Source organism: Delphinus delphis, chromosome 7 (assembly GCF_949987515.2).
Source record: "Delphinus delphis chromosome 7, mDelDel1.2, whole genome shotgun sequence".
Lineage (NCBI taxonomy): Eukaryota > Metazoa > Chordata > Mammalia > Artiodactyla > Delphinidae > Delphinus > Delphinus delphis.
Window position 1 is genome coordinate 53,637,300 of NC_082689.1, and position 27,505 is coordinate 53,664,804.

A 27,505-nucleotide genomic window follows, 5' to 3' on the forward strand; every position below is an offset into this window, starting at 1 on the left:
AGTGTGTGGCTTATAGTCAGCCGTTATTAAATACCAGATGATGTTCAGATAGGTGGATTTCATCCCAGATCACCAGTAAAGATAGATCAGGGAAAATAGGAAGGAAAGCAGGTATGGAGTCATACCAAGGGGACAGAAGGACCGGGAAAGCTGAGAGAGCAGCACCGAAGAGGAGAAAAGCAGTCAAGCTTGCCCTGTCCTACCATTTGTGAGGCCTCAGACAATAATACAAATTGAGGCCCACATATATCTAACTGTCATAAAGTTAAAAATCAAGCCACTAAACTGCTAAATGAAGTATATTTTATCCTCTTACCTTTACAAATATATATTCACGAAAGCCTGAGAAGACCAGGTATTATTTTAGAATTCCCAGACATGTCAAAGTTCTGTGCCAGAAGAAAGATGCACACAGTGGCTCTGGAGTGTCGACACCACAGTCCCCATGGCCAGGCTCCATCTACGTGTCCTGAAAACGGCCATCCAGAGGCCGCTCCTGGGGCCCACACAGGTGTGGTCTACATCGGAAGTGGCTCCAGGGCCATCAGAGTGTGGACATATGGAATCCCAGGTGCCCAGAATGTGGCCTAGAAGGGGCAGTGGAAGAGCACAGACTCCATGTGGGCTGATCTCCTTGCCCTGCAGACTAGGGAGAAGCATGGCCAGAGAGGGTTGTGTCTGAGGCTGACATTGCAAGCAGGAGGTGACCTGGATTTATTCTAGTACACATACTCCTAGTGTCTTATCTGTGAGGGTGTAGCATGGGCAAGGACTATCTAATATTGTATTTTTAAAGCCCCATTCAAATATATAAACATACCTTAAAGGTTGTAGATACAAGACCGTGTGACTCTCTGTTCTGTTTATACAAGACCATGTGACTCTCTGTTCTGTTGTATTCTGGGAAGCAGTTTAGTACCTAAGAGCATAGTCTTTCAAGCTGAAACAGGGTTCTGAGTTGTGAGTTGGTTTGAATCCTGAGTTGTCCATTTAGTGGCTGTGGAGCCCTGGGCAGAATGCTTCATCTGCTGAGTAGAGGTAATAAAATCTTCCCCTAGGATTGTAGTGCAAGTACATGAGGTTAAAAGTCTTTAAAGGCTTAGATCAAGTAAATGCTCAATAGATCACAGTGCTGTCATCATCATCATAATCACTGTCATTTTTACAGCTGTTATTCCTTACTGTCTGTAACTATTGAGATGACCTTGGGCAAGTCATGTAACCTCTCAGAACCTCAATTTCTTCATTCATAAAATAAGGTCTTTGGATCAGAGGATAACTAAATTTCTGTCCAGTTAAGATCAGGGACTTTTTGGAGTTCCTTCTTTTTCAGTTTACATTAAACTGGAAGTTGACCCCCAGGCTACATTGTAAATTGTTAACAGAAGTTATCTACTATGCATATAATATCACTATATATTCTATTTCAAACAAACCTGATATTGAAAATGTGAATCTTTTGTAAAAACTGAAAAACTCTGGATTAAATGTACAGTTTATGAAGCAAGTACTTGTGATTCATTGTAGGGTTCCTTTATTCACTGACTCTTGTAGTACATTAAAAATTAAATTTGATTTACAAAAGACATTCATTTTGCCTGCAACTTTTCAGGGACATATGCAGAGATTTTAAATCTCTTTGAATCACAGAATCCTTTGAGAATTGATTAAATCTGATTCCATTCTCCCAAAAAGGAGCATGGTTGCAAATATTTGCATATAATTTTTGGAGGGGGGCGCGGTCCCTGGATCCTAAGTTAAGAATCCCTGGCATAAAGCCAAAACAAGAACAAAGCCAGTGAAAATGGAATATGCCAAGGACATTGGAGGCATTTTCGAAATTGGACCTCGAAACACCTGACCCTTTCCAGGATGAGAGAAACAGAGAACTAACATTTATTGAAGGCATCCTCCATGGCAGACACTGTGCTAAGCATTTTATATGTGTTATGTTGTTCTTCCCTTTCCAAATCTAAACAAGACAGGTATGATTTCTGATGAGAAAACTGAGGTTCAGATAATAAGCAATTCTCCGAAGTCACATCGCTAAGTAAATAGCAGAAACAAAATTTGAACTGGGGTCTGACTCTAAAGCTACTACTAGGCCACTACGCCTTCCAAGCTCCCAAATCTTGTGAAGGAAAAGATCACAAAAATGCAGATTTCTCTTCCTTAGTGAACTTCTTACAAGGGAACTCCCTAAGCCAGCTTCATGTTGATAGCCAATTCTTCCCTCTCCTGTGTTCTGTGCTGGCTCATTGGAGCTGGGCTGACCTGCAGGGGTGCTGTTGAGAAGGGGTAGGGTCCGCGGAGAGCTGAGGGATGCGGCATTCTCTTGGTTGGCCCTGACTCAAAAGTTCTGATCCCCTACGTGCCCCAGTAAAGGTTTCAGCTGACATCTGTGTAAAAGAGTTGTCAGCTGAGGAGCAGAGAAGCGGCCTGTCAGACTCAGAATGTCCCACTTGCCAAGTCTCACATGAGAAAAGTGAAGACAGGCCCCATTTGGAAAAGAAGAGCTGCTCTCCAAGAGATTTATTACATAAGGGTCATGTTGCAAAACATATGCTGTGCTCAGCAGACTCAACTCCTCCTTGATTCATTCACATTTCACAAGATAGCTAATTAATCTCTTTCAAACAGAGGGAATGGGTGGCAGAATAAATGAAAGGCCTTATATGAAGGACAAGACAATCGGAGTCTTATTGGAATCCTGTCTTGGTCCTGTAAGCTAATATTGAACTTTCTTCATAAACAGCCTGATCCAGTAATACGCAGAAATCACTGAGGTTTGCACACTTACAGACTTTATATATCAAGGTGAGGTCTGTATCCTCATGTTCTAACCTGTCAAATTAGAGCATTCTTGGTAAGTTGGAAATAACACTCACAAATCCATTTTTGGTTTCAAGTCATTTTAAGATATGCTATCTTATCACCTCAGACTTCACAATGTGTCCTAGAAAATCATGCTGTTTTCGCAGTGATATTAGAGGCACAGTGAGACGTGGTATTTGATTTAGATTTTCCTTATAATTTCCCACATGATATAGAACTGCTTCATGAAATCACTTGCTGCTAAGCATTTCAGACCTTTATTTGGCAGTAATGAGAAAAAACAACTACACTTGAAAATGTTCGGGAGTGAAGCATGCATATTTACAAGTAGCTGACATCTGATATGCAGTTTTTCTTATGTGCTATGTATGGTGCAAGAGATTTTCCTCTACTGTAAAGGAGGTACCTTCTTCTTATATCAGTGAGGCAGCATAGCATAGTGGTTTAAGTGTCAACTCTAGAGCCAGACTATGTGGGTTTGAGTCCCAGCTGTGCTACTTACCTGCTTTGTGACCTTGAGCAACACACTTAAACTTTGTACGTCTTGTTTTCTCATCTAGAAAATACAGATAATAGTAAGTTCCTCCCATACTGAGTTAATTTGAAGATCGGGTGAATTAATATATGCATAATGTGCTTAAAACAGTGTTGCATATAATGTGTTATCTGTGTTAGCCATTGTTATACAAATGTGTAAATATGACCAATACATTGTACTTTAAGTGTTAGAGGGTTCAAAAAATAAGTCAGCTTCTCCTTAGTTTAGGATAAGGCTTTACGCCAAGTTTATTCTTATCTCTGTCTTGAGAAAGCTCTAACTAGGACGGCTACCATTCTTCTCTCTTATAGCAAGTGCGCATAGCAATCAGTGGGTCCCCTAGTATCTGTGGACTGAGGATCCTTGGGTACCAATAAATGGAAACATGCACCAAATATTTGGTAGATTGAATAAACGCCATGTCTCACACATACCCAATGTATTCTTGCCAAATGCATGTCAGCCCTACTGTAGAAGGAAATGCAGGCAGACCTCGTTTTATTACACTTGGCTTTATTGTGCTTCACAGATATTGCGTTTCTCACAAATTGAAGGTTTGTGTCGATGCCGTTTTTCCAACAGCATTTGCTTACTTCGTGTCTCTGTGTCACATTTTGGTACTTCTCACGGTATTTCAAACTTTTTCACTATTATTATATTTGTTATGATGATCTGTGATCAGTGATCTTTGATGTTACCACTGTGGCTCATTGAAAGGCCCAGGTGATGGTTAGCATTGTTTTGGAATAAAGTGTTTTTAACCAAGGTATATACATTTTTTTAGACATAACTCTATTGCACACTTAATAGACTACAGTATAGTATAAACATAACTTTTATATGTGTTGGGAAACCAAAAAATTCGCTTATTGAGATATTTGCTTTATTGTGGTAGTCTGGAACTGAACCTGCAATATCTCTGACGTATGCCTGTCCCTTTATTTTAAATGTTACTGACTTCATAATAGTATTGCATATAATACTATGCATATACACTCAATGAATACTAAGGAAAAAGTGTGGTAATAATATGTGAGGAATCCTTCAAACCATTTGGTGCTTAAAAAGTGTCTTCATATTGAATACTTGAAAAGGCTGGAGAAATGTAGTCATTCATTCATTTAAGATATGTATTGAATGCCTGCCACAGGCCTGGCACTGTTCTAGAAGCTGGGAATAGAGCACCTAGAATATAGTTGTTGTTCTCATGGAGATTATATTCTAGTGAGAGACAATGAACGAGTACACAAATAAGATGAGATAATTTTAGAGACATAAGTGGCTGGAGTGAGTAAAACAGAACAATGTAATAGAAGGAAGACCTTGCTGAAGTCCTCAATGGTGTCTCTACTGCGCTGAGACACAACTGAATTGGGGGAAGAGAGTTCCACACTGAGAGAACAGCAAAGGCAAAAGCCTTGAGATAAGTATGAATTTGACATGTTTGGGAAAGGGAACAGAAGCTTAGATCTTGAGGGGGCAGTAAGGAGAGGTGATATAAGTTGAGGTTTTGGAAATAAGCAGGGGCTTAATTGTGTAGTAACTGTAGGCCATGGTAAGGTGTTTGATTTTATTAAGAGTGCAGCGGGAAACGACTATGTGCTAGAGTAACATGATAAGATTTGTATTTTTAAATATTTTGCTTTGCTGTCGTGTGGAGAACCAAGTATGGGGTGCCTAAGTTGTCTCAGAAAGATCTGTTAAGAGCCATTTGCTGTAGTCTCGATAGATATTGATGGCCTGGAGTAGAGTGGGGCAGTGACATACAGAGAAGCAGAAAGATTTGCAATGTATGCTGAAGGTAGAAACCACAGGACTTGTTAATTGGATGTAGATGGTGATTGAAAGGAGGAACCATGGAATCACATGCAGTCAGCTCTCCATATCCCCGGGTTCCCCATCTGCGGACTCAACCAACCACTGCTCAAAAATATTCTAAAAACAAAATTCCTGAAAGTTCCCAAAAGCAAAACTTGAATTTGTTGTGAGCTGCCAACTATTTACATAGAATTTACATTGTATTAGGTATTATAGGTAATCTAGAGTTGATTTGAAGTTTACGGGAGGGGGTGCATAGGTTATATGAGAGTACTACACCATTTTGTAAAGGGGATTTGAGCACCCACGGGTTTTGGTATCAACGCAGGGGTTCTGGAACCAATCCCTGACAGATACCAAGGGACAACTGTATTTTCAGGTCTTACTAATGTCCTGTCTTCACAATGAAACTGTCTCCAGCCATTCTGTTTGTCTCTCCTTTTGGTACCAGTTGTTTTTTGAGCTCATAATCAGCTCCAGGTGCTTAGGACACATTAGTGAACAAAACAAAGATCCCTGCCCTTGTGGAAGTTATATTCTCTTCTGTACTACTTCTCCATCAGTGCCTGTAATTCACACTAAATTTTATGTGTCTTTGCATTAGTCTCTAATTATTTCAGATACATTATTTTTGTTCTCCAAATAGATGGTCAGCTTCTTAAGGACCAGGGACCACAGTAATGTCTAGCTTAGTGCTGGCGGTTACAAAAAGGAATAGTGAAAATGTGTCTTTTTCATAGACAACTTCTTGTAAATAGGCTTGCCCACTTTAAATAAGTAAATTTGTGAAAATCTAAAATTGCAATTCAGATAATTGGAAAGCCAATCACTTTTCCGTTAGAAAGGGATTATTTACTCACTCAAGAGTTAATTTAAAATAAAGGATTCCCCTAATGAATGTAATTAAAATTTTGTTAACAGGTCATTATGTATTTGTCAGGGGATACAGTAAAGGAACTGAAGCTAGAGTATCAGGAGCCACAATCAATTTTAAATTATGCAAAATGAAGACAAAGAAGCTGAAATTTAGAGTTCTAAGTAAAAAAGAAAATAAGTTCTGATTTCTAAAAATTCAAACATATAGACAGCTTTCCAGAGAACTTCCATTTTCTAAATTTACAGTTCATAATTGACAATTATAAATTATTTCTTTAACCAGATCACGTTCATGCTGGCAATGAAAGGTAATCATTTGAATACACAAGAAAATTGGCTTTTGGTTATAGCTTTCTAAGTGTGTCTTAAAATATAAAGAAGAAAACAAAATTCATGGTTTTCTGTTTTGCAAGGAAGACTGAGCATCTTCATAAACATTCACAGGATATTGACTCCTTTTCAAGACTCATAATAATGTTGGCATTGAAGTGCTATTGCTAGTGTAATGTTCTGTCTAACACATCTGTGGGTTAGTTAAGCTTCTGAGGACTATCCCAGGAATCCAGTGACCATTTATAACTTTGTTTCTAGGAAAAATGCTTCTGAATTCTAGAATACTAACTTTAAACCTAAGGTTAGGAACACACCCCAATTATTAGGAATCCTCTTAAGCTTGTTTCTGTAATTCTCATAATCCATTTACTCTTTGAAGACCATCATAATTATCAATGGCAAAGAAAACCTTTAATCAGGTGGTATACAGCAGCACAGTTCTTATAATGAGAATGCATTGATAGATGTTCCCTTTACCTCATTCATTCATTCAACACATTTATTGAGTGCTTCTCTGGACAAGGAACTAGGCAAACAGCAATAAATCAATTCTGGTCTCTAACCCAGAAGAGCTTACAGCTCCTTGGGGAAGAAGACACATATACAACAGAATGTCTTAAGTACCATTAGGGAGGTATAAATGAAATGTATTGCAGATTCAGAGGAGAGCAAGATGCTTTCTTCTGATGGAAGTGGGAAGACTTCCTGGAAGAGATAGCATTTAAAATGCCACTTGAAAATGGAGAGAATTTGAAAGGGGACAGTCAAAGAAGGGCATCCTGGGAAACATGACAGTGTAAACAAAGTGATAGAATTAAGAAAGTCTGTATGTACAAGAACAGGTCAGTGCTTCATGCAGTGAACATTTCTGGAGCAATTACTAGGTGTAAGGTACTGCCTAAGGAGCCAGGGACAGAGAAAAAACTAAGACTTGGTTTTTTCCCTTGAAGAAAAATTCAGTTTAACATATCTTAGAAAGTGTGAGTAAGGAAATGGTTTTCAGTTAAGTTTGAGGATGGTGATGAATGCTGAACTGAGGTGTTGGAATTGTATTCCGTGAAAGGCTTTGGTGATGATAATAATAATGCTTATTATTCACTAAGTCCTTCTATGTTCTTTGCACTTTAAGAATTTACACGGATTAGTTCCTTCTGGTCTCCTCATGAGATATGAGTACTGTTTTATTCCTACTTGTCAGCTGAGAAAACTGGGGCTTAGCAAGTCAATTAATTCCTTTAATGTTGCCCAGCTGGTAAGTAGCAGAGTAGGGATTTGAACAGGTGTATTGGATTTCAGAACCCATAACTCACTGAGGGGAGCCATGGAAGACATTTAAATAGAAAAATGATTGATTTGAGCTATGCTTCTTAAGAATTCAGTTGACTACGGTGGGAATACAATGGTTAAAGGATTATGCTAGTGAACAGCTAATGAGAACCTAAATGGAGGTAATGGGTAATGGGTATAAAAAGGGGAAGGAGGTGAGAGAGGTCATAAAGATAACTAGCTTGATTCAGGATCAGGGAAGAGGGAAAAGTCAAATACAGCTTCAGGTTTTAGAGTCTGTGGTGCTTGGAAGACTCATGGTGCCAGGCAGTGAAATAAAGACCACCAAAGGAGGAACATCTCTTGGGGAGGTAGCAGGGGGCTGGAATGACTAGTTTAACTTTGTACAAGTTGAAGTTGAGGTGCCAATGGGACACAGGTGTGAAGGGTCCAGCAGGTGGTTGGAAATAACAAAAGTTGAGCTTAGAAAAGAGGTGTTTCAGATATGGGATCATATTTTACCAATGGTACAGGGGTCAAGGAAGACTGATAAAGGACTTCAAAGTCATACTTTTATTAGGCTGGAAAAATCAGAAGCCAAATCTTAGGATTTGTGAAGTGAAGGGATAGTAAAAAAGAAAAAAATAAGTGAAAAAGGAAGTGTAGGCTGCTCTAAAAGGAATTAAAAGTTAAGGGAAAAGAGAGTAATTGGTAGACTAAGAGGCTAATAGGAATGAGGAAAGTCTTCTTTGTTTTCCTTAAGAATGGAATGACTAAAGATGGTGACTGATGGACTAAGACCTTGGAATTGGTGGGGCTGCATTAACTCAAGGGCACATGTGATAGGTTAGCCGGGTGAGGGATGCCTGGTGCCTCCTTCAGATTCATCCAGACTCTTCCAGTCCTTTAGATCACCACTCAAATGCCACCCCTCTGCTAATAAGCCTTTGTCTCTCCCATAGTTTTTCCCATAGAGGCTTAAATGCTCCTTATCCCTTTCTCCTATTGCTCTTAGTACATACATACATGGACCAGTGGTTCTCAAACATCAGAGTGCTTCAGATCACCTGGAGGGCTGGTTAAAACACAGATTGCTGGGTCCCACCCCCAGAGTTTGTGATTCTGTAGGTCTGGGATGGAGTCTGGGAATTTGCTTTGCTAACAAGTTCTTGGGTGACGCAGATGCTGCTGGTCTGGGGGCCACACTTTGTGTACAACTGAACTAAACTAAGGACCTATGAGAGGCACAGATCAAGGATTTGGGAGCTTTACGATGAACTAGGGTGCCAGACCTGGAAATGTTCTAGAAAAATACTCCAGGAATCAGGCATGATTTAAGTGCAAGCAGAAAAGAATGGAATATTTTGCCTAGCTCTGTGAAAGAAAAATACCTCAAAGGAAGCATCAACATAATCCCTACTGAGCAAAGAGTTTTCTTTGGAGAGGTCTATCGTAGGTATAGATTTTTAAAAATAAAATAAAAAATAAAGTGAAAACCACGGCAGTGTCTATAAGTTTATTTTAATCATGAAGAACTAAGTATTACATGAGCAAGAAGTGCACAATTATTATTTGGGGGAAAATAAGTATAGAGCTCCCATACTGTGTTCCATTTAGAGTCCTATGTTGTTATTATTCATAACAACTGAGGCCTAGAGATATGTGCCATTTCTAAGAGCTGGTTTTATAATTACCATTTTGATCGCCACATCTAATTATTCCCTTAGGTTTACCTGTCCCTGATAGTTACTGTGCAAATCTGACTTAAGTAGATATACCAAATCTCTGAATTTGGGTGGGTGTAATTTGTTCTGTACATCATCACTGAGGTGTTGGCCATGGTTGACAAATATGCTAAAAGTTGCACAACCAAAGTGCAAAATCCTTCTCGACATTTGCAAACATCAGTCATTTTAAGTGTCATTCAGTCAAATGTCCACGAAGCTAATGCAACAGTATCAGTGACAATCAGCTTAGAAGAAGCAAAACAACCATTTAGTCATAGCCACGCTGTGTAACCTGGATATATCAGAAGCCTTATTCTGATCATATGGTCAGAGGCCACTAGATGGAGAGTGAAATTAGTTAGGTATAGGAATAAGTGTATTATTTTAATTCCAAGCCTACATAACTGCTAATTTCACCATGGTAATTCTCCCATATAACTGAAATTAGATTTTTGAGTTGAAATGCATAAACATCCCTATTAATGTTATCAACATCTAATTATCTGCTTCAGTCTTTTTGAATTACATGTTGTGAATCTTTATTTAAAACATAAAACTCCCCAGAAAAGAAATTCTCTAGGTTTAATGGTATGCAAATAAATTACTTGGGACTAGCAGAATATAAATCAAGTTCACATTTTGAGAACATATTCCTTTTTTAAATAAAAACCAATTTCAAAATAAAGATTTAGTTGCCCACCTAGAAAAGAAAAAAACAATCCCCTTAAGTCTGAGTGATACTAAAAATTCCAAACTGTTATAATAAGTACATATTCTGAGAGAATTAAATTGCTTTGTTGGAAAGTAGAGGTGGGTGTCAGATTATTTGATTCTACTTTTACCGTGGCAAAGTGGTAGTTACTGAGTAGCTGGGAAATACTCAGAAAAATTACAGGAAAGAAAGTAACTTGTCAGTCTTTTAGGATATATTTGGTTCAGTGTCGTCAGAAGGTAGTCTGCCCTCTCCCTGGAATCAAGTTGCAAACGCTATCCTCAGTAGTAATTAGAGCTAAGCGGCAATTACAGAACGTATGATTTGTTCAGACGCACTGCCTGTCGGCTGTTTCCTAGCACCACATTTCACAGGAGCACCAGGTTGAAATGATGGAATTATTTATCTCTCAATGTACTGCCTCGTACAGTGTTCGAATGCAGAAGTGAACCGTGGATTGTAATCTTAAAAACCAAGGTAAGCATTGCTAGCCGATCAGCTTTTACACCTCAGGGAACTCTTTCATGAAGTATATGACAAAAATGTAAAACAGTTAAAGTCAATTATAGAAAAGGGAAAAAGTACCTGAGTTAGAGCAAATAGAATTTTGCTAATTTCGTGACTCCGCTGCCCAAGGTCATCTTGGTTTTTCTAACTTGTTTTTATTTAAATTGTAGTACTGGGTCACTTTGCTAAGTATAATAAAGATGTGACAGACTTCCCACATTTCCTTTGTCTTTATGAACTACAGTTCCTTTTTCTTTTGATATTTGTCTCACATTTTTACTAGGTAAAAATAAGATTTATGTTTAATCCAAGTATGTTAGAACGCTCTCTCTTTTCTATTCTCTTCAGGAAGTATATTTAAGCGGATGATTGTACATGCTCAAGAATTCACATTCAGACTGACAGAACAGTGGCTGGTAGCCTGTAATAAAATTGAGTGACATGGGTGATTTATACTCTTGTCACATGATTTTTATGATAGGCACATTTCAAGCTTTTAATGTTCCATCTAGTTCAAATCAAAACTCAATGGCTTCATGTTTATTTAGACCTTTGGGCATAGAAATCTCTCTGGAAACCAGGTAAGTTTAGCTCCTCAAGAGGGAGTATTGTCTGTCATGAGGATAGATGTATTTTGTATGTATACAATAGATATTTGTGAAATTATTTTTATTTTAATATTATCACTTCAGTTCTCCCCACCTAAAAAAATCCTTTTTCTTTCAATTTTGCCATTTTTAAACGTGAATAAATATTACTGTTAGAAACTTAGAAACTCTTGGCAGTAGGAAGATGTTTTTATCTCATTGTCCCCAGTGAGATTTCAGGTGGTTTGGAAAATACTGAAAAAGTATCAGCTTCTTTTATTCTACCTCATTTGTGGATTAGGGGTGTAAACACTCAGGGTTCAGTAGACTCTTGCAGAAAATGAGTAAATTAAGGCCAGTGTGCATTAATTTTTCCAAGGTCCTAGAGACCCTGTATTGTGGGACCTCTTAGCAGACGCTGTTGCTCAGTGTCGTTATCCTTATTAGGCTAGTACCTGATTTTGGAAGAAATTTTTTTCTAGCCCTGGGTCCATAATTGGCTTCATTTTGTATACATGCTTTGTCATGGAATTATTTATCCCTGAGCATCGTTTTTTCATCAGCAAAACGTGGGATGATCGTCAGCCATGTAACAGTTTTGAAGTCTACTTAATATACGTAAAATCACCTTGTGCTCCTCGATGAAAAGTTATAGAATTTGTATAACCCAGGACACTGATGATGAATTTCTGTAAAAATATACCATTAAATTCTATGGTGGATTTAAGTTCTTAACTTGCCCCATTCTGTCATGCGGGTGGCAGGCACTATCATGTAAACACATGTGAAACAGTGCTCAGTTGTTGCAACTGACCTGACGGCTTGAGACATAACTGGAGATACGGCCTTAATTTAATTGTTTTATCTTGTTATGGGGACAAACTCATCCTGATATTAGCAAAGTCTTGCTATTAATCTTCTGATTTATAGAAGCGAATATTGAAAATGAAATTAATACAATATAGCTGCAAAAAAGGCAAATGACAAATTTTAAGAGTGCTTTCTAGTTCCCCAGCAGTATTTAGTGGTGAGAGACAGAGACGAAGAGATGAGAGAGACAGACAGGCACATACACATACAGAGACAGAGACAGAAAATGCCAGAGACATCAGAGAGCTAAGAGAGATGAGAGAGGCAGAAAAGAGAAACAGGTGGGATGCGGGAGACTAGGGACACAGAGCGGGATAAGAGAGAGAGAGAGGAAGTGGGTGTTAGAGGAAAGAGACACAAGTCAATCAGAGTTTGAAAATAGAGATTGTGCAATTTGAGAACTTTGGATTCTTTTTGCATTTTCTTTAACTGAAATTTCAACACACTTTGTCATATTAAATGTGTTGAGCACCAAGTCCACTTTTATGAATGTTTGCTTTCCATTTGTTTCCTTTAAAACAAAGGGAGCGTAAAAGGCTGTTTGAAGTTCAGAAGAGGCCAAGAGTGAAAACAAATGTTCTTCTAAAAGAAAATTTTTCCATTCCTTTGTTGCCTTAGAAAGCAAATCATTGAAAAGGAAAAGGATGAGTGCTGTGATTAAATTCTCTGCTTTCCATGCGGCTCCTTATTAAAAAATCATTATGTCTTTGACTTTTGGTGTTCACAGGGGGAATGAGAAGGAGTCATTTGGGAAGCCAAAAAGAAATTCCAAAGAATAAAAACATTATAAAGGTGCAAGAATAAACATGATACACAGGGACAGGCACAATCATTTATGATGAATCACTTCCAATGCAGAAAATCCTTGGGCATTCACCAGAGGGCCTTATCTGATGCTGTTTTGCATATCACTAGTGCCCCAGAAGCTGCCTGCATGACTGAAGCAAGTAGCATCCATTTCTAGGATGTCAGGACAGTGGCAGAGTTCCAAGAAACCAGGCCAGGGATTGGCCATTCTGTTTAATACCCACTAAAGACCCTTTGTAGTGCAAGCATCCCTGGGTCACAAGACTCTCCGTGTGTCTCAGGATAAGGGTGTCCCTCAGTTGCCCAGCTCCTTTGTTTGAAGGACTTAGATGCCCTGCTTAATTAGGTTGTTCCTACTGATACAGTTTTTGCTCTGGTCTACTTCATTCCATACAGATTTCTGCCAAACAATTGAAGATGAAAAAGAAGAAAATCATTTTAGGAGTGAGATGTTAGGAAATTCCAAATAAGGCATTGGTGCCAATTCTAGTCCACTTGGCAAAATTCAGCCAAACTTACACCATTCTTCCTTTCCTCTCCAAATCCGCCTCATCCTTTTCCCCATTCTAACCCCACTGTCTCCCCATTACCCACAATTTCTGCTCACCCTATCCCTCGCATGGCCAGATTTGTCACCCCATACCAGGTTTCCACAGGGATGGAATGGTGGCTTTCATGCTGCTTGCACAGCAGCCCTGGCTGCCAGGTGGGAGCCATCTCTACTGCTCCTGGATAAAAATGGCTTCTTGGCTGATAGAGGACCAAGAGTGGTCTCGTCTATGGCAGTCACTATGTAATCATTATAATACTCCACTAGGATTTTTTCTGAATTCTCTGTGGTGCACTATAATTATGGTGGTCATGAGATATGCATGCAAAAAGGGTAGAGGATTTTAACACAGTTTTTACTCTTCACTTTATTCCCATTTTGTGTTTTCTAGGAGCCTATTGCTTTTTTTTTTTTTTAATTTTTTTTTAACATGGGCAACAGCTTTTGAATAGCTTTGAAATGTCTGGTTAATATTTAAGCTAAGGAAACCTCTTTTCTCTACCAAGGTGGGAGTAGAGAACACTGGCAGAGCAAATATTAACTTTGTTTCTTTAAATTGGGGGAGTTTCTGGGAGAAAAATATCTTTTTAAAAGGACCGTTAAGTAAACCAGTATTCTTCTTTTCTTTCCCCATCTTTGGTTCTTAAATGTAAACAACCTAGACACTGAACGCAAAACTGAAATTCTCTGAAACTAGGGGGCAAAACATTTGGTGTCCTGGAGCTAGAATTTATAGCAGCAGCTGGGTGTGCTGACCTCCCGAGTTGTTGTATGCAGCCCCTTCCTGTGAGCTGTCCCCGTAAGGCCCTGCTTCTTTCATCTGTTCCAGTAGAAGGTCAGTTGCCATTGCTTGGAAAAATGTGTCTTTTCAGATAGCATTTTTGTTACACTTCTGATAGAACTTTAGTATAAAAGCCACCAACAGAAATGTGTGTACCTCCTCCTGTGAAGCTATTTGAATTAGTTATATTGATCCAAACAGTATGGTTAAAAGCATAGTTTGAATGAATTTTGCTTCTCTCTTTTTTTCCCCATTGGGAATACTAAAATAATTATTTAAAATTAGGTGTTGTAATCAATCTGCTGCTGCTTTTTAAAAGGGAAAGAATGTTGGCTCTTGGCCACATTAGATTTTCTCTTTCATTTAATTTCTTCCAGTATTCATATTAATAAAACCATTAAAATTAAAATCTCATTTAAAAATGAGTACTTCTAAATTTCAGTCTATATACAAAAAGAAAACAGACTAAATACTAATCTACTTAAATTTTTAAAGAAGATAAAGACTTCAATATATGATTCTTGTACATCTTTGATTGTACAGACAAGTATTTGAAATAGTGTCTCTAGGCAATGAGCTCTAAATTTGATTCCTACCATCAGTCAGGTACCATGCTAGATTAAGTTCTCCTAATCCCATTTTTCTCATATAAGATGAAGGGTGGATTCCTAAATTATGTTTACTGCTAAAATTTTATGAACTATAGTTCCTCTAGAAATATTCAGCAGTTTGAGAAACATAGTTCTCTTTCCTAGGAAAGTCTGTAGTTTTAGGAAGGTTTCTAAAATAAGTCATACTGCCATTATGTCCCTAGCATGCTGTAAAGGGAGAGCAAAGAGTTCCTCTGAAACCAAAAGAGGCGTCAGATTTCAAGAAAGCATCTTGACGCCATAGACAGAAGTCACTGGGCAAATGTAGCTCAAGACCATCTCCCTACGTCTTTTTGCCAGAAAATTCCGTCAGGCTCCTGACCTCCCAATCCAGTCTCGACCTCAGACAATTTTAGTAAAGCCCTGTCTGGAGATAATTTTGGCTTCTCTAAAGACTTAGTAATTTAGGAACTTAAGCACATGACATTCCCTTTTGATAAGTTAGGTGTATTAAAAACTATTTCAAAAAACTTGACAAAGCATTTGTCAGAACTCTATTTTCTCTTCTTTGACTTTCCTTCTTTTCACGAGCATGCTTAATAATATTGGGTTACAAGTGAAGAAAACTGTAACAGAGAGAAACTTATTTAAATTCAGCTTAAAGAAGACAGTTGGTTCTTAAGACATTTTCGTGAACCAATTATCTGCTTTACTTAAATTCTGAAATTCTCAGATTTTTCAATGCTGCTTTAAAAAAGGATTGCAGCTAAGGAAGTATGTCACATGTTTAATCAAACTGTATTTTGTACTCTATAGTAAATAAATCTTACCCAGTTTTTCAAAAGTTAAATATAAGAAACAGTGCATGGACAAAATATTCAGATATAAATATTCAGATATAAATATTCAGATATAAATGAACCACCACTGGGTTCTATGTATTCTATTGCTATACATCCAAAAAGTCATTCATTGCATCTTAGTGAAAGATTCATCAATTTGTGTAAAAGCTGGCATATTACCACTAACCCAAAGGACATTGTGGCTTAAATCATGATGTGGCTTCACTGCTGTTTTTGATGCAGCACTTCATTATTGCTTATAAACTTCAGGGTGGTACTCAGAAGAAGTTATTTTTAAAGTCAACATTCTGCCAGAATGCTGCTGCTGTTGGAGCATTTTGGAGGGAACCCTGAACTGCCCCAAGGGAGATTCAGGCACAAAGCTGCCAATTGTTAAGACTTTACAGACTCAGAGTTCTAGATATACTTTTTTCTCTTTGGCATCCCTGGATTCTCTGTCAGTCTCCTCTAGCCACTTATGAAGTGCAGCAAGGAAATATCAGCATTAAAGGGAATTTTATTTTCTCACAAATCATTTTGAGCAAAATCAAGCTGGCAGTAGAAAAAAAGAACTTAAGAAAACATACTTATCTTAAAATTACGCAAACTTGAGAGTATTTCAAGATGTTCTTCTTGTTGAGGAATTTTGCCTCTATGTGTCAAAGTAGTTTACTAAAGTTAATAACATTGAATATATCACTTTTTTAAATTTTCTATTGAAATGTAACATACAGAAAAGTGCACATAAATGTACAGTTGAATGAATGTATACACACATACACACCTGTGAAACTAGCACTAAGATCTAATAAAAGAACATTTCCAATATCCTAGAAGTCCCTTTCATGCTCCCTTCCAGTCACTGCACCCTAACCTCATCCTACCCTTCCTACAAAAATCGCCATAATCCTAACTAACGGCATAGATTAGTTTTGCCTGATTGTGTGCTTTAAATAAATGGTATCATACAGCATGTTGATGTATGTTCCTTTATTTTAGTTATTTTTCTCGACATTACAAGGTTTATTCGTTGTTTCACGTCACCATATACCATTTTATCTTATTGCTGTATTCCATATTGTGTGAATGTCAGGTTGTGTGAAGATACCAGAATTGTTCTTTCTTTGTTGATTAGTTAATTGGCCAGTTTTCAATTTAGGGCTATTATATATAGTATTGCTATGAACTTTCTTATACAGATCATTTCTGTTAGCTATATACTTGGAAGTAGAATTGCTGAGTCATAGAGTAAGTGTATATTCAGTTTTAGTAGACATTGCTAAATCGTTTTTCAACATAGTTATAACAATTTACCTTCAGATAAGAACTCTGGTTGCTCCATATCCTTGTCAGCACTTGGTAATCTCTGTCTTTCTTCATTGTAACCATCCTTGTGGGTATGTAGCAATATCTCATAGGTTAATGCATATCCCTAATGACTAATGAAGTTAGGTGCTTTTTCATATGTTTACAGGCCATTTTAATATCTACTTTTGTGAAGTGTCCATTCAAGTCTTTTGCCCAATTTTCCTACTGCGTTGTCTTTGTCTTACTGATCTGTAGGAGTTCTTTATTCTAGATTCAAGTCCTTTGTCAAAATACATATATTGTGAATATCATCTCATACTCTCTGGATGGCCTTTTCATTCCCTTGATCATGTCTTATCCTTACATTCGTATTCTTAATAGAGTATATTTGTCATTTGTTTCATTTATGATTAGCACTTTTTGTTTCCTATTTAAGAAACCTTTGCTTACTCCAAGGTCACAAAGATGTTCTGCTTTTCTCTTTACTGTTTACCTTCTGATCCAGAAACACTAAGAACTCCTGAGTGCCTGAACAAGTTTTAAATTTTAATACATTCCATATTTCTATGCTTTTTGCTTATGCAATTCCCTTCACCATTCTCCCATACCCACCTCTCAAAATACTAACCATTCCTCAGGCTTGTCTTAAGAGATAGTTCACCTATGGAAATATTTATGAACCCAGCTCCTAACCAGATCTAATTTCTTTCTGTCTTGAACTTCCTTAAAATTTTGTTGATAATATATGACGACTGACATATCCTGCCTTTTATAAGTATTAGTGGATTTAACTATTTATGCTCTCCAGGGATATGGCATAGTGTCACAGGGGTAGGAATAGTTCATAACTACAGTAACGGAAACTTAATGAACACTTGCTAGGTGCCAGGCACAGGGCTAAGTACTTTGTATAGAAAAATCTCAGTTAGTTCTCCTACCAGTCCTATAATGCAGGTCCTCGTATTTCCCCAATTTATAGAAAAGAAAATAGAGGTATATAGAAGTAAAATCACTTGTCTAAGATCATACAACAAGAAAGTGGTGGACCTGAAAGTCATCTGCTTTCTCCTGAATTGGTGCTTTTAATGTGTATAAGACAGCAGCCTGAAGGACATGCCATAGTATCATGGTTATCCCAGACCTCTATGAAAATAAAAAGGATTGATTCATTCTCAAATTGAGGGTAGAAATTATATCTGACTAGACATTCACAGTACCCATTACTAAATTAAAAGCTCCAAGAGGTTTTGCAGAAAAAAACCATCAAACTTCCGTGAAACCAACATTTTCTATATGTATTTGATGATAGAATCTTTTTCACGTAACAACTTTATAAATAGCTTACTTTTTGGAATGATTGCATGGGCTTTAGAGTCAAACAGACAGGAGTTTGGACCCAAACCCTACCATATATTGTGATCTTAATCTCTCCAAGCCTTACCTTTCTCAACTGTAAAATGGGAATAATAATACAAACCTCATAGAATTGTGTTATAATTTAATAAAATAAGGGACACACATCACTTAGCACAGTACCTGGCATAGAGTAGAATCTCACTAAATGGTAGTTTTTATTTTCTTATCTTCTCTTAGTAAGTAAAATAAATTCTGTCTGACTCAGTTTATATTCCCTGTAACTGTCAGCACTGTGCCTTGAACAGTTGGTCCCCCATAAGTGTTTACTGAATTAAATAATACTATTATTTAGGGAAGGTTATTTTTAGATAAATATATTCTTATAGAGCATTAAAAAAATCTTATACATTTTAGTTATCTCAGCATCAATACTACATTAAGCTCAAATGAAAGTTTTAACGAATTCCCAGTTGCAAAGGAGATCCAACAGTTTAAATCTCTTAGTTTGATGGTAAAATGTTTCTATCTACAGCTAGAGAATGTGTGTATGTAACTGAGGTATTTTCAGATATTCAATTTGGTTACCATGGCATAGTAGTAAAAAGAAGAATTAAGTAGTCAGGTTGCCTGGGTTTGAATCCTGACTCCTCCTCGTACAAACTGTATGAAATTGGGCTTAATCTCTTGGTGCCTCAGTTTGTCATCTATAAAATGGGGCTAGTAATAGTACCTTGTTCATTGGGTTATTATAAGTATATTTGTATATGTACTTGTACATATACTCATTCAATATACAGAAATGATTATATACTTAATATATAATATTAACATATAAATGATATATGATAAAAATGATATAAATATATAATTTTATATATATAAATGAGTATATATGGAAATGTTATATACTTATATGTGTGTATGCATATGTAATGTGCTTAGGGTAGTGCCTGGTACATGCACTATAAAAATGTTATCTCTGTTATTATGTTGTGTGGCCTTTTCAGAAGCACAACCCTTTATCAGTCACATAAACTATTCACCTTTCTCCCACACTTCGCTTCTTGTTTTTCTCACACGGCAGACGGATAAAAATGGAAATAGTGAGGGAAGGGGTGGAGGAGATGCTGGTTGGTGACTGTCTGGTAAGAGGGAGAGTTACTCCGTATAAGGCGCAACAAAGCTGGAAAAGCAATAAAAAGAGAAATCTGAGTTTAGTGGAAAATCTGAAATGCCACTCATTTGAATTTCTTTAAAGAGATCTTTGGGAGTTCTATAATCGACATTGTCTCTGCCTAATAGATTTTTATAGTATGTGAAGTTTTTTATTTCAGTGCTCACTAAAGCAAACATACATAATAACGGCATTGGAAGAAACTCCTGCTGCAGGATATATTGTAGACTGTCTGCACATTTGATCTCATTCTGAAAATGCTTCTCCGTGCAGATTTTCTGTGACTTTGGCATACTCTCCTTTCTAAAAATGAGATGTTTTGTTTGTTTGTGTTTTGGTACCTAAAGAAAGCCTCAAAGTTATAACCTAAGTAGACCTTCAAAGGTCTATTCCTTAGGGTCAAGACTACGGCAATCATTTCAAGTGTCACCTGGTCCTCAATGGAGGTTTTATTGTGCTGGATTATGACATAATCCACTGACATAGTAAGGCACCTATTATGTTACAGAGGCAGTTGGCTGAAATAATAGTTTTCTTTATGACCATAGTGGTGAGTTGCCCTTCACATATTGTTGGTTTCATAGCTGTAGATGAATACAACTTGGATTTTACCATCAAAATGAAATTTATGGGAGAAGGTTAATTGCATGCTTATGGGAGAATATACGGATGTGTGGAATTTCCATAATGAGAGTGGTGACTGTTAGATCTTTGGGGTATGCATGTTTGTACATGTGTGTTTAATTTTAGTACAGGCAGTTTCATAAATATATATATACATTAACTGATGTAAAAAGCCTTATTTTCAAATAAGGTGGAGAACTATTATGACTCAATTTATTATGACACATACAAGAGTATATCCTATGCTTTGAAACAGAAATACATATAGGAAGTATTTTACATAATATTGCCAAATCCTTGGTACAAACGACAGAGGGTTGGCTCTTTTCCACGAGAACAGCAATGTCATGGGAACATTTTACCACCCTTTGTGTTGAAATACCTACTCATTATATTTTCAATCTTCTTTTCCTCAGTGAGTCCTTGAGTTTTAGAGAGATGAAGCATTTTCTTTCAGGGTGCAACGCATTTTGGCCCAATTTCTGCTTGTATCTCCCACTGAATTTTGGGCATCCCGAGGTGAGGAGAAATATTCCCCAGCAGCAACAGCAGCAACAAAATCTGGAAAAGGTGACAGAGGGATCAAAGCCCAAACTAACCTGTGGAAAAAGTGCAGTTTATTCCCACTCATTTTCCACTTGCAAAAACGTCCTTTGAAGCAATCAGTTTTGGTGAAGTGGTATTAAAAAGCAGGTATTAAAAGTGAAAACAGCAAGGTTGAGGTGAGGGAATTGATGAAAGCATAGTTTATATATATATATATATTTTAACATCTTTACTGGAGTATAATTGCTTTACAATGGTGTGTTAGTTTCTGCTGTATAACAAAGTGAATCAGCTATATGTATACATAGATCCCCATATCTCCTCCCTCTTGCGTCTCCCTCCCACCCTCCCTAACCCACCCCTCTAGGTGGTCACAAAGCACCTAGCTGATCTCCCTGTGCTTTGCAGCTGCTTCCCACTACCTGTCTGTTTTACATTTGGTAGTATATATAAGTCCATGCCACTCTCTCACTTCATCCCAGCTTACCCTTCCCACTCCCCATGTCCTCAAGTCCATTCTCTACGTCTGTGTCTTTATTCTTGTCCTGCTCTTAGGTTCTTCATAACCTTTTTTTCCCCATATATATGTGTTAGTGTACGGTATTTGTTTTTCTCTTTCTGACTTACTTCATCTGTATGACAGACTCTAGGTCCATCCACCTCATTACAAAAAACTCAATTTCGTTTCTTTTGATGGCTGAGTAATATTCCATTGTATAGATGTGCCACATCTTCCTTATCCATTCATCAGTCAGTGGACACTTAGGTTGTTTCCATGTCATGGCTATTGTAAATAGAGCTGCAATGAACATTTTGGTACATGACTCTTTTTGAATTATGGTTTTCTCAGGGTATATGCCCAGTAGTGGGATTGCTGGGTCGTATGGTAGTTCTATTTTTAGTCTTTTAAGGAACCTCCATAGGTTTTGGGTCGTTGTGTTTTCATTGTCATTTGTTTCTACATATTTTTGATTTCCTCTTTGATTTCTCCAGTGATCTCTTGGTTATTAAATAGTGTATTGTTTAGCTTCCATGTGTTTGTATTTTTCACAGATTTTTTTCCTGTAATTGATATCTAGTGTCATAGCATTGTGGTCAGAAAAGGTACTTGATAAGATTTCAATTTTCTTAAATTGACCAAGGCTTGATTTGTGACCCAAGATATGATCTATCCTGCAGAATGTTCCATGAGCACTTGAGAAGAAAGTGTATTCTGTTGTTTTTGGATGGAATATCCTATAAATATCAATTAAGTCCATCTTGTTTAATGTATCATTTAAAGCTTGTGTTTCCTTATTTTCCTTTTGGATGATCTGTCCATTGGTGAAAGTGGGGTGTTAAAGTCCCCTACTATGATTGTGTTACTGTCGATTTCCCCTTTTATGGCTGTTAGCATTTGCCTTATGTTTTGAGGTGCTCCTATGTTGGGTGCATAAATATTTACAATTGTTATATCTTCTTCTTGGATCGATCCCTTGATCATTATGTAGTGTCTTTCTTTGTCTCTTCTAATAGTCTTTATTTTAAAGTCTATTTTGTCTGGTACGAGAATTGCTACTCCAGCTTTCTTTTGATTTCCATTTGCATGGAATATCTTTTTCCATCCCCTCACTTTCAGTCTGTATGTGTCCCTAGGTCTGAAGTGGGTCTCTTGTAGACAACATATATATGGGTTTTGTTTTTGTATCCATTCACCCAGTCTATGTCTTTCGGTTGGAGCATTTAATCCATTTACATTTAAGGCAATTATCAATATGTATGTTTGTATGACCATTTTCTTAATTGTTTTGTGTTTGTTATTGTAGGTCTTTTCCTTCTCTTGTGTTTCCTGCCTGCTAAAGAGAAGGAAGAGAAGTTCCTTTAGCATTTGTTGTAGAGCTGGTTTGGTGGTGCTGAATTCTCTTAGCTTTTGCTTGTCTGTAAGGGTTTTAATTTCTCTGTCGAATCTGAATGAGATCCTTGCTGGGTGGAGTAATCTTGGTTGTAGGTTTTTCTCTTTCATCACTCTCAGTATGTCCTGCCACTCCCTTCTGGCTTGCAGAGTTTCTGCTGAAAGATCAGCTGTTAACCTTATGGGGATTCCCTTCTATGTTCTTTGTTGTTTTTCCCTTGCTGCTTTTAATATTTTTTCTTTGTATTTAATTTTTGATAGTTTGGTTAATATGTGTCTTGGCATGTTTCTCCTTGGATTTATCCTGTGTGGGACTCTGTGCTTCCTAGACTTGATTAACTATTTCCTTTCCCATATTAAGGAAGTTTTCAACTATAACTCTTCAAACATTTTCTCAGTCCCTTTCTTTTTCTTTTCTTCTTCTGGGACCCCTCATAATTTGAATGTTGGTGCGTTTAATATTGTCCCAGAGGTCTCTGAGACTGTCCCCAATTCTTTTCATTCTTTTTTCTTTATTCTGCTCTGCAGTAGTTATTTCCACTATTTTATCTTCCAGGTCACTTATCTGTCCTTCTGCCTCAGTTATTCTGCTATTGATTCCTTCTAGAGAGTTTTTAATTTCATTTATTGTGTTGTTCATCATTGTTTGTTTGCTCTTCCATTCTCTAGGTCCTTGTTAAACGTTTCTTGTATTTTCTCCATTCTATTTCCAAGATTTTAGATCATCTTGACTACCATTACTCTGAATTCTTTTTCAGGTAGACTGCCTATTTCCTCTTCATTTGTTTTGTATGGTGGGTTTTTACCTTGCTCCTTCATCTACTGTGTGTTTCTGTCTTCTCATTTTGCTTAACTTACTGTGTTTGGGGTCTCCTCTTCACAGGCTGCAGGTTCGTAGTTTCCATTGTTTTTGGTGTCTGCCCCCAGTGGGTGAGGTTGGTTCAGTGGGTTGTGTAGGCTTCCTGGTGGAGGGGACTGGTGCCTGTGTTCTGGTGGGTGAGGCTGGATCTTGTCTTTCTGGTGGGCAGGTCCACGTCTGGTGGTGTGTTTTGGGGTGTCTGTGACCTTATTATGATTTTAGGCAGCCTCTCTGCTAATGGGTGGGGTTGCGTTCCTATCTTGCTAGTTGTTTGGCATAGGGTGTCCAGCACTGTGGCTTGCTGGTCGTTGAGTGGAGCTGGGTCTTAGCGTTGAGATGGAGATCTCTGGGAGACCTTTTGCTGTTTGATATTACATGGAGCTGGGAGGTCTCTGGTGAACCAATGTCCTGAACTTGGCTCTCCCACCTCAGAGGCACAGGCCTGACACCTGGCGGGAGCACCAAGACCCTGTCAGCCACACGGCTCAGAAGAAAAGGGAGAAAAAAAGCAAGTAGGCAAGAAAAACTAAATAAATAAATAAAATAAAGTTATTAAAATAAAAAATAATTATTAAAAATTAAAAAGTAATTAAAAAGATGAAAAAAGTAGAAAGAAGAGAGCAACCAAACCAAAAAACAAATCCACCAATGATAACAAGCACTAAAAACTATTTAAAAAAAAAAAAAAAGGACAGACAGAACCCTAGGACAAATGGTAAAAGCAAAGCTATACAGACAAAATCACACACAGAAGCATACACATACACACTGACAAAAAGAGAAAAAGGGAAAAAAGAAATATTTTGCTGCTCCCAAATTCCACCTCCTCAATTTGGGATGATTCATTGTCTGTTTAGGCATTCCACAGATGCAGGGTACATCAAGTTGATTGTGGAGATTTAATCCGCTGCTCCTGAGGCTGCTGGGAGAACTTTCCCTTTCTCTTCTTTGTTCACACAGCTCCTGGGGTTCAGCTTTGGATTTGGACCCATCTCTGCGTGTAGGTCACCTGAGGGCGTCTGTTCCTGCCCAGACAGGACTGGGTTAAAGGAGCTGCTGCTTCAGGGGCTCCGGCTCACTCAGGCCGGGGGAAGGGAGGGGTACGGATGCGGGGCGAGCCTGCGGCGGCAGAGGCCAGCATGACGTTGCACCAGCCTGAGGTGCGCCGTGCGTTCTCCCGGGGAAATTGTCCCTGAATCCCGGGACCCTGACAGTGGCAGGCTGCACAGGCTTCCAGGAGGGGAGGTGTGGAGAGTGGCCTGTGCTCGCACACAGGCTTCTTGGTGGCGGCAGCAGCAGCCTTAGCGTTCCACGCCCGTCTTTGGGGTCTGCGCTGATAGCTGCAGCTCATGCCCGCCTCTGGAGCTCGTTTAGGCGGTGCTCTGAATCCCCTCTCCTCACGCACCCTGAAACAATGATCTCTTGCCTCTTCAGCAGTTCAGACTTTTCCCCAAACTCCCTCCCGGCTAGCTGTGGCGCAATAGCCCCCTTCAGGCTGTGTTCACACAGCCAACGCCTGTCCTCTTCCTGGGATCTGACCTCCGAAGCCCAAGCCTCAGCTCCCAGCCCCAACCCGCCCCGGCGGGCGAGCAGACACGCTTCTCAGGCTGGTGAGTGCTGGTCGGCTCCGATCCTCTGTGCGGGAATCTCTCCGCTTTGCCCTCTGCACCCCTGTTGCTGCGCTCTCCTCCGCGGCTCCAAAGCTTCCCACCCCCACCCCCCATCTGCACCAGTGAAGGGGCTTCCTAGTGTGTGGAAACCTTTCCTCCTTCACGGCTCCCTCCCACTGGTGCAGGTTCCGTCCTTATTCTTTTGTCTCTGTTTTTTCTTTTTTCTTTTGCCCTGCCCAGGTACGTTTGGAGTTTCTTGCCTTTTGGGAGGTCTGAAGTCTTCTGCCAGTGTTCAGTAGGTGTTCTGTAGGAGTTGTTCCACATGTAGATGTATTTCTGTTGTATTTGTGGGAAGGAAGGTGATCTCCAGGTCTTACTCTTCCGCCATCTTGAAGGTCTCCCCCCATAATTTATATTTATTCAGAGGATCTACCAGTACTTTAAAACAATCTGTGTTTTACATGGCAAATTGTCTGTCATTAAAATGCTAATGAGATGGTAAACAGCTGCTAATGAAGGGTGGCAGCTAAGTAGTTTTCGAGCCCTGTCTTTATTAGCCTAGAGATTTGATTGGGTAAGGGGGATCATTGTACATTCTGACCTTTGTCGATGGAGCAATCTGTTTGACAAGCTCCATGTTGCATTCTGTTTGATTTGAGTTTGTTAGTACAAAGTGACTCTTGCAGGCTCTCCAGGGCCATGTGTTACAATGTTATCAGAGCCACCATTGTGGGCTTAGAGAAAGAATTTTGCTTCCCTTTGGGAGACCTACAATGGCAAAATAATTATATATTTGTTCATCAGAAATGTTAAAAGACAAAATTCAACTGAGTAAAATTTAAAGATCTGATCGGTTTTATTGAACGATTCATGAATCAAGCAGCATCCCCTCCAGTGAGCAGGGCTACAGAAAGGGAAGATTCTTAAAGGCAAGACAAGAAAGTCATAAACAAAAAGGATTATTTCAGGCTTAGGTAACCTATCTATGCGGGACAGAAGGAGTCTGTGTGGCAGATTACTTCCTCTTCCTTTGGGGGATGGATGACCAGTTGCCTCACTGGTGCTGACCAGAAGATTCCACATTAACTGGTTAGGATAACATTCCTGAGTAGGATTACATTCCTAGGTTCTAACTGCAATTAGGTTAGGTACTAGCGCAAGTGACCCCGTTTTAGGCCTTTTGTTTCTTTTTTAACAGGCAGCTTTAAGTATACTGTATGCTTTTAGACTTTAGACTTTTGACAATTATAATAATTGTAAATAGTAAAAGGCCATTGGTCTAATATAAGAAATACCTGTTTTTCAATTTAGCTAAGATTTTTTTTTCTTTTTTTGGCTGCATTGGGTGTTCGTTGCTGCACACAGACTTTCTCTAGTTGCAGTGAGTGGGGGCTACTCTCTGTTGTGGTGAGCAGGCTTCTCATTGCGGTGGCTTCTCTTGTTGCAGAGCACGGCCTCTAGGTACACGGGCTTTAGGAGCTGTGGCACGCAGGCTCAGTAGTTGTGGCTCATGGGCTCTAGAGTGCAGGCTCAGTAGTTGTGGCGCACGGGCTTAGCTGCTGCACAGCATGTGGGATCTTCCCGGACCAGGGATAAAACCCGTGTCCCCTGCAGTGGCAGGCAGGTTCTTAACCACTGCGCCACCAGGGAAGTCCCTTAGCTAAGATTTTGAAGCAAAGCTTTTAAGATAAATATTTTAGTAAATGCCTCTGTAACATTTGACATATTGATAAAATATATCATCTTGGACCTGCAAGCTCTGAAGTTAGCAATGTTAGAAGGAGAATGTGTAATTAAATGCAGGGTGGTTATGTGAATGCCAGGCTGAGATCAGAGTATTTACTTTGGCATCAGAAAAAGACACAAAAAGATTCTGTTTGACCTATACTTTTGGCTGATTCTCTTTGGCTGAGTCCTACTCTATATTCCCTAATGGACAGGCTGACCTAAAGACTTGCCATTACAGATAAATGCTTCAGATGCCCTTCTCTTTTTTCAGTTTTTAGGATCAAAGTAAATGAGGTATGACAGTCCATTAAACACTACTGCGAGTAATGTTCTGGAATGATTTGAAATATTATGCAGAGTTTATTAAGGAAATTCATTACCAAAAAATATACCATTGAAATAGAAATTTTAACTATTCTGGGACACGGTGAAAGAAGACTGGTGGAAATTTTAATAGTCAGAGCATTTTCCCATACTGTTCATTTCTCCTTGAAGCCAGCAGGGGATTTTAGGCATATAATTATTTGTGGTCCTAGGTAGGCATGTCAGGAGAAATTGGAACCTTCATACCCTGCTGGTGGTAATGTAAAATGGTTTAGCCATTTTGGAAAACAGTTTGGAAGTTCTCAAAAGGTTAAACCATATGACTACCATATGACCCAACAATCCCCAATTCCACTCTTAGGTATATATGCAAGAGAACTAAAAACCTGTTGCCACACAAAAACTTAGAAACGAATGTTCATAGCAGCATTATTCATAATGGCCAA

General features: G+C 38.5%; 1 protein-coding gene across 5 annotated transcripts in view; it reads left to right on the plus strand.

Annotated features, from left to right (window-relative positions):
* The window catches only part of ZNF385B (zinc finger protein 385B), a 389,990-nt gene that overhangs the window by 276,718 nt on the left and 85,767 nt on the right, over window positions 1–27,505 (plus strand). Inside the window, exon 1 of one of the 5 annotated variants that reach the window (XM_060016506.1) lies at window positions 10,412–10,582. The exons of 2 other annotated variants lie outside the window; for them this stretch is intronic. Coding sequence is in view for 1 of the 3 variants with exons in the window: in XM_060016505.1 (XP_059872488.1) it covers window positions 14,198–14,261 (64 nt within the window). In the remaining 2 variants the exon portion in view is untranslated. Of the gene's footprint in view, window positions 1–10,411; window positions 10,583–13,526; window positions 14,262–24,907; window positions 25,008–27,505 lie in introns of those variants that run through there. 2 more of the 5 variants (XM_060016505.1, XM_060016509.1) reach the window with 2 other exon arrangements.